This window comes from Mirounga angustirostris, unplaced genomic scaffold (genome assembly GCF_029215605.1).
Source record: "Mirounga angustirostris isolate CCGP_5_RB_7025 unplaced genomic scaffold, mMirAng1.0.hap1 SCAF_8, whole genome shotgun sequence".
Classification (NCBI taxonomy): Eukaryota; Metazoa; Chordata; class Mammalia; order Carnivora; family Phocidae; genus Mirounga; species Mirounga angustirostris.
In genome coordinates, this window is record NW_026991716.1 from 82955719 (window position 1) to 82963836 (window position 8118).

The 8118-nt window shown below is 36.1% G+C and overlaps 1 protein-coding gene across 2 annotated transcripts in view; it reads left to right on the plus strand.

Moving 5' to 3' along the window:
* UFL1 (UFM1 specific ligase 1) overlaps positions 1 to 6671 on the plus strand; it is a 33575-nt gene extending 26904 nt beyond the window's left edge. For both annotated transcript variants that reach the window (XM_045867242.2, XM_045867244.3), the window contains exons 14-19: positions 762 to 928; positions 1009 to 1139; positions 2703 to 2783; positions 3059 to 3144; positions 3687 to 3867; positions 4466 to 6671. In XM_045867242.2, coding sequence (XP_045723198.1) covers positions 762 to 928; positions 1009 to 1139; positions 2703 to 2783; positions 3059 to 3144; positions 3687 to 3867; positions 4466 to 4684 — 865 coding nt within the window. In that variant the 3' untranslated portion in view covers positions 4685 to 6671. The remainder of the gene's footprint in view (positions 1 to 761; positions 929 to 1008; positions 1140 to 2702; positions 2784 to 3058; positions 3145 to 3686; positions 3868 to 4465) is intronic.
* The last annotated feature ends 1447 nt before the right edge of the window (positions 6672 to 8118 follow it).

The following is an 8118-nucleotide window of genomic DNA, read 5'->3' on the forward strand; positions in this document are numbered from 1 at the left end:
AGCTTTGAATTTAGAAATATAGCTTTTGTAGTGAGATTTTTTTTCATTTCACTGAATATTTTTTGTGCATGAATACAGTACATAATCATATTTTTCATATGTAAGAAGATAGTTACTACTAACCATTTGCCATTACTTAAAATAATCTCTTCTGAAGTTGTTGAGCATAAAAAGTTTTAATATCTTTTATAGAACTTTAGAAATTGAGAATTTATTATTCCTGTGAATAGGGAACAGATTTATGTCCTATTCTCCAAATGAACTTTTAAAAATTACTTCGGACTGAATTTGAATTGAAGCTTTTGTTACTGCTATCCTTACTGTCTTTTCTTTTCTTTTCTTTTCTTTTTTTTTTAAGATTTTATTTATTTGCGAGAGAGAGAATGAGAGACAGAGAGCATGAGAGGGAGGAGGGTCAGAGGGAGAAGCAGAGCAGGGAGCCCGATGTGGGACTCGATCCCGGGACTCCAGGATCATGACCATGAGCCGAAGGCAGTCGCTTAACCAACTGAGCCACCCAGGCGCCCTCCTTACTGTCATTAGTGCAATAATTTTGAGTACTTTAAAACTGAGAAAAATAATGCATTTAAGTTATAAGTCCTAGGATTAGAGGACAAATGCTTGTGAACTATTCCCCAAATTAATCTTGTTTAAAAAATATAGAGGTATTTTCTTAAGGCTTACTTCCATAGAAGCAAAATTTCTTATATGCATAAATCCAGTGTGTTTTAATAAACTAAATATATTTATCTTGTGCACAGACCTCTTAATAAAACTTATCTCGAGGTGGTACGTTCAGTGTTCATGTCTTCAACTTCTTCTGCCTCTGGAACTGGTAGAAAGCGCACAATCAAGGACTTGCAAGAAGAGGTTTCAAACCTATACAATAATATTCGGCTGTTTGAAAAGGGGCTGAAGTTCTTTACAGGTATACTTAAGACTATTTTTTCATTGATTTTCATCATTGTTCCTGGACATTCATTTTAATAAAGCACCTTTATTTTCCAGATGATACACAGGCTGCTCTTACAAAGCACTTGCTGAAGACAATATGTACTGACATCACTAACCTCATTTTCAACTTCTTAGCTTCGGATTTAATGATGGCAGTAGATGATCCTGCAGCCATTACAAGTGAAGTATGATAGTGATTGTCTTGCCTTCTTGATGTATTATGTTTTGAAATAAAAGCATATTTTATTTTCTCACATCAAAAGTAGTCTGAAGGAAAGTAAAATATAGGAAAGGGTTTTTAGGGGAAAAAAATCTATCAGATTTTTAGTTTAAATTGGTGATATAATCAGTCTGTTGAAAGTAATAATGCTTAATTACTTTGGAATCAACACTTTTATTTTTTCCTAATTATTGTTATGTCACATCTCCTTTTCCTGCTGAGTTGCCGATCCCTTGACTGTTTTGTGGCCAGATTCCATAACTTTGTAGTCATTTTCATGTAGTGACGCCATCTCATTTCAATGTTTAGATGAATTGCAGTTTATTTGTTAAAATGCTAATCTCAAACTAAAGTCAAAGTTCATTTCTTCCTGTCTCAAAATGTAAGGTAGAGCGATGGCTCCCAGTTGCTTCAAGAAGGAAAGGTGTGATCTGTCCCTAACACTCCTCCTCCTCCTCTTCTTCTCTATCCCTGTAGATCCACTTAACGTTGGAGATTTAGGAAAAATGAAGGAGGCAAGAGTGTTTCATAGGAGTGACTGCATATCACTGGTTATGATCTAGATCCAATGCTGTGGCCTCATGATGTGTCTCTTGCCCCATCGGTGGTGTAGATTGTTTTGGGGCCTGTTTTTTTAGCATGTGACAACCCCTGTAGCAGGGACCTCCCCTAAACCTCCAAACAGAGATACATTTATTTCTCCCTCCTACCCCAGCAAAGTACTGTCCCCCTTCCCGTCTTCAGCTCAAGCAGTGAATCTCCAACTGCCTGGACAGTTCCATATATCCTGCCTCTGTGCTAACCTCTGCTGTGGGAAACACATGGGGTCCCATCCCGTGCCCTTCAGGGCACAGAAGAACTGGTGTGGCATGTGACAGGGAGTCAGGTTTCCCTGGTCTTCCAAGACTCACTGTAACTTGCAGGACCTGCCAGCCAAACTATTCCACTAGGCATCCACCAGAAATTTCACACTTGGTAAGGCCATCAGACTCTGGTCAAGAATGCCATCATATTTCACGAGACACATCTATGTGGAGAGGGGTGCCGAAAAGATTCCACCCACCATATAGTATAACAAGCAGCCATCCGTGGAGCAAGTTCTCTAGTTTATAGGCATTCTGGAACTTATGAGTGGGAACCCCCTCATCTGGCATTAGGGAAGAACACTCTTCCTACCCCGATGGAAGAGAGCGGGAGTAGCCTCTTACCCCAAATTCTCTTTTCCCCACAAGATGAATGGTTTTCTCTCCACCCCCTCGCCCCCCATCTTCCTCTTTGCTGCTGGGCCAGAAGGGAGGGGTAGGGCTATATCTAGCCTGATTGGCTGACTGGCTATTGGCTAGCTCTCCGATTTTAGAATGTTTTTAGCGTATTTTTGTCCCTAGTTTGAAAGCTAAAATTCAAAAACAAAGATCAATTCCATTCAGTACTCTATTATAGTAGTAAATATACTTTGTTTTCTTTTGTTTGATCTTATATCTACCACATGTCAAAGTCACAATCCCAAAAGAGTTTTTTCCCCTTACAGGTAAGAAAAAAAATTTTAAGTAAATTATCAGAAGAAACCAAAGTAGCTCTCACAAAACTCCATAGCTCTCTGAATGAAAAGGTAAGTAAAGTTTGATTCTGTTTAGATAATGGGGCTAGAATTTGTGATCTTTGAGTAGATTTTTATCAGAATAAGTGTAAACTAAATCTCTTTGGGAGGTGAAGGGGGAGAACAGACCAGGAACATTTTCTCCTAAATCACAATTTCAAGTTTAATAACAAAATGACCTTTTTAAAAATTATGTTTCGGGTGTAAAATTATAAAACTACTGAGTGGCTATATTTTTTAGGCAACCTGTTAATAAAAGTAAATGGTGGCATTAAATACCATTTCAGAGCATAGAAGACTTCCTTTCTTGTCTGGATTCTGCAGCAGAAGCTTGCGATATTATGGTGAAAAGGGGAGACAAAAAAAGGGAAAGGTAACATTGAATTAATCTATATTATTAATAAATTCTTAGATGTGTGATATTTCATATCCGAAGTTGGAATTTGACTACCTGAATCTTGCACAGAGAACACTTGTATCCAAATGGCTGCATACCTTTGAGCATATTCAGTATATACGTGGTCCTCTCTGACTGGTATCGATAAGGTAGCAAGGTTCCCTAATCCCATAGTTGATCAAGCCTGGGAACTTCATACTAGCTTTGAGACCTTCTTTACAGGAAATCTTACCTATATCAGTACACTTCTGTTTGATTCCCAACAACTCAAAATAAAAAGTACACCTTGAGGATCCCTGCTACGTAGTTTTCTCTATCATTTTCTAGCATATTAGTTTATCCACAGCATTTAGGGTTAAGTGTGTCTATATTTCATATTTCAAATGTCCCTTAAGATGTTTATGGAGCTAGATAATTAAACTAGAGAAGCTAAAAATGATTACCGAAGGGAAGAACTAAAATTGGTGAGAGCTTGTTAAAATATGAGAATGTGTTTTTGTGATTTTATTTTTGTTTAGGCAGATACTGTTCCAGCATCGACAAGCACTGGCTGAACAGCTAAAAGTCACAGAAGACCCTGCTCTTATTCTGCACCTCACAGCAGTCCTTCTGTTTCAGTTCTCAACCCACAGCATGCTCCATGCACCTGGAAGATGTGTCCCACAGATCATTGCTTTTCTTAATAGTAAAATTCCAGAGGTATTACATTTTCCATGCATTTGAAACTTTTCAAGCTTTTAGATTCTGCATATTTTGAATGGATAGATGTGAATCATCATGAACAATAAGACACAAAACGTATTAATATGACTTCCTGTTCTGAGAATGTGAACAGTGAATCTGAAGATTGATTTTTAAAAACTCAGCATAGATCAAGAATCTTTTGGGATTCTAGAAGATCTATTGGTAAAAAGAAGTCTTCCGTTTCAGTTTATGCAAATTTAACCTGTCCTTCAAGGACTAGTTCCAAAAGTCTTACCCTGCACAAATTCTTCCTAGAAATTTCTCAGCTAAAAGGAATCTGGCTTCTTTGAACTTCCATATCACTTTGATTTAATCTCTGGTGATAGAACTTAGCTAAGTCAGTTTACATTAAAATGATCTGTATTCGTGTTTTATCACCCCTCACCTGTAAACTCCTTGCCAGCAAGGACCTTGCTGGATTCAGCTTTCTACTTACATGGCCAGTGATTTGTAAAGATGAAGACCTTCACTGTGTATTGGTTGAACAAATCCAGCTTGTTCTACAGAAAATTAAATCCTGTTTGTTAACTTTTCTTCTGTTCTCTTTTCACAGGATCAGCATACTCTTTTGGTAAAGTATCAAGGTTTAGTTGTAAAGCATTTAGTTAGTCAAAATAAGAAGACTGGACAGGGAGATGATCCCTCGAGTGATGAATTGGACAAAGAACAAGAAGATATCACCAATACTACTCGTAAAGAGCTTCAAGAACTTTCTTCATCCATTAAAGACCTTGTTCTCATGTCCAGGAAATCATCTGTGACAGAAGAGTAATGATCTTAATTTACTTTTGTCATATAGTAAACATTTTTCCCAAAGTTTAAAGTGAGTGGTTACCAAAAAATATTCACTTCACAATCCTCGGTTTCCCCCAATAACACACACATACACACACCCACACAATTCAGTTTAAACAGTAGTGTTGTATTCAGTGTAAATCTTAGAAAAATGTGAAATTTTTGTAAATTGGGTTCAACCATGGAAGACTTCTTTTTCACATTATAATTCTAAAAATTACTATTTCAGGTTTATTTTCAGATGCTGAATGAAGAATAAATTTTATGAAATCTTTCATCTCTAGAAAAGGACTCATTTGTTGTGTTGTTAGATTTCAAGTGACATCCTTACAGTTATATACATATTAGGCAGAACCTTAAAATGTGGTCATGTGTTTTTTGGGGTTTTTTTAAGATTTTATTTATTTATTTGAGAGAGAGAATGAGATAGAGCATGAGAGGGGGGAGGGTCAGAGGGAGAAGCAGACTCCCCGTTGAGCAGGGAGCCTGATGCGGGACTCGGTCCCAGGACTCCAGGATCAAGACCTGAGCCGAAGGCAGTTGCTTAACCAACTGAGCCACCCAGGTGCCCTGGTCGTGTGTTTTTAAAAAGGGAAAGAAAACCCTTTGGTGTCACAAATAAAAATCGTGGATTTTAAAATTAATAGAGAATGCTTCAAACCTAAAATACAGAAATTTGCAATTTTTGTTTTTTTCTAAGCCCTTGCTCTTATTTCTGGCAGATAGAGGGCCTCCCATATCCCCCACAAGAGTGAACTTTTATGTGGTTGGGTCTTTCAGGGGATGCCTTTACAGGTACAGAAGAATACCGGAGGGGCCCATACACTGCTGGAGTCTATTCTAACACAAGATGCTAACAAGTAAGAGAAAAAATAAAAGTTACTTCTTAAGAGGTATAAGTCACATTTTAACATTAGAATAACTAAAAATGTAATACAAGTATTTTTCTTTAACCAGTTTGCATTTCTAAATGTTATATTTTTTGTATCAGTAGTCACTCTGGCACCTAATTCTTTGTTATGGGAGGATCCGTAAGTGCATTGAAGTCATTGGAACTTTATTTTTTTCCAAAAATGAAAATCCTTATAAGAAAATAGGTATTCTTGTTTTCTAAAGACTATTGGTAGTTAAAAGTAACAAATAGTTCCTTAGAGTAATAATTTCAAGCACATGAGTTTTAAGCAACAATTTATTATATATCAAAAAGAAATTTATTTTGAATATAATAGTTAAATCTCAAGTATCAAAAAAGTACTATTTTATATAATTCCTTATATGGCACTTAAAACTCTGTGGTTCAAAATGTTTGAATACAAATATCAGTCTACCTCTAATTCCAGACAAAGTATTAATACTGACTGAAAGAAATTGATATAATTGCTAACTGAGCATTATTATTAAAGTTGATAGGAATGTAACATAAATTTAAAAGTGTTTTTCCATTGGTAATTTTCTATTAATGTATTTTCATATGGGCAAAGGAAGAAAAATGAAAAATCGTCTGTGACCACAAGCTCCACTTAGTTTTGTTTATTCAGTTTCCAAAATATAGAACACCCAGCCTAATGTTTTATTCAGTCTTTAAGAACCTTCTCATTTATGTTTCAGCAGATACCAAAGTAATCCACATTTGTTTCAAACTAGACCATAGACACGGAAACAAATAAAATCATTCTGACTTTCTTAATTTGTAGGAATAAAAATAGGAGAGACAACCAAGCAAATAAGAAGAAAACCATTCTATCTTGTTCACATTAATTTTTTTCATTTATCAGAATGGTTCATATTTTTCCATAGTAAATAAGAACAGTTTTTATTGTTTTTGAAAATAAAGTTATGTAGCTGATTTTGTATGTAAAATTCTAATTTCAATAAAATAAAAATTCTTAAATGGCTATCTACTATGATCTCGATGGGCAGATTTAAGAATGTTATTAAAAATAAATTTGCTTGTTTCTATTAAATTTTGTGGTACTTTGAAGCTTTCATTATTTCAATTACTAGAATGCATCGTGCAGGTGTTATATGTAACGTGTTTACATTTTAAAATTCTTCTTCTATACATTTTTCAAAGATTTTCTTGTATTTTTCTTACACAAAAACAGTTCCGTAGTCCTCAGTATCTCATTCCTTGAATGTTTGCCATTCGTGAACCATTTCACTTTAGTAAATCATTTTCAGTTAGCTGGATTTCAGCAAATGTGCAGCTGCACCGTTGTATCTGCTACTTCCTACTGTTGCAGATATAATGGAAATATTTGAATAATGTGTTCGTGTGTTCTGCCTTCAGACCATGTGTTTCTGAAGAGTCAAGGGAAACCCACTTCTGGCCATCAGAAGGATTCAGTGAACCGTGGCATATCTTACCAAAATCACAGTGAATTTTCAGAGAAGACATTAATACTGAATCAGAATAATAAGTGTAGAAGTTGCTTAACCTGAATATAGAACCATCTTCAACATTTTAGGAACTATATTTTAGTCAGACCATAAAGCACCAAGGATGAGATCAAAGTGCAACAGTGATAGTGCAGCCTATAGATTGAGAAGGAACAGTTCATTCTTTCCCAGAAATGCTACTCAACCCAGGGCCAAATGAGACTTTTTTTCTATCAAGGACTAACATGTGAGATGGGTAGAGGGGTGGGGTCAGTGGAAGGTTTGCTTTCTTTGATTAGTACCTTTCCCCCAGTGTATATGGGAGATGAAAGAAACACACATAGATAAACTCCTCTGGGATGTACATTTTCCACAGAAATCTGGGACCACTATTGAAGTGGCCATTAAAATGGCCTAAGGATTCACACAAGTCATTCTACCTTGAAGACTACTAAACAAAAAAATAAATAGAACCCAAGAGAGACTTACTCCAAACCATCAAAAAAAGAAACCTTGACTTTCAGGCTTTCAGAAACACAGTGTTTATTCCATTTACATGACCAAACAAGAAGGAATAATTACTTTGAACATGTATTAAATTTTTATAAGTTCCCAGTGTTGTGTTTTATTGTTTTACCAGCCTTGGCTCTATTTCCCTTCAGTGATTAGTAGTAAGACTTAGCCTTGATGTGTGTTTAAAAAGCAGGAAGGAAGGGATTATGTCGTGTGATGAAGAAAAGGGGAGACATGGTGAATTTAAATCCTTGGCTCAACAATCCGGATCCTGTATGACTGCTATGCACTAGAAGTACAAATGTAAATCTTAAAAATACCCCTTGTTTTCAAGGAGATGGCAAGAATCAACAACTATAGTTCAATATAGCATTTTGAGAGAAGTTAGCAGAGGATGCTGTGGGGAAAGAAATGAAAGTCAGCTGTCTTGCACAGCGGGAGGGAACTAAACAGGCTAGAGATGACCACCTGAACTGAATCCTGAAAGAAAAGTAGGACTAGCCTCAGGGAAATAGGGGA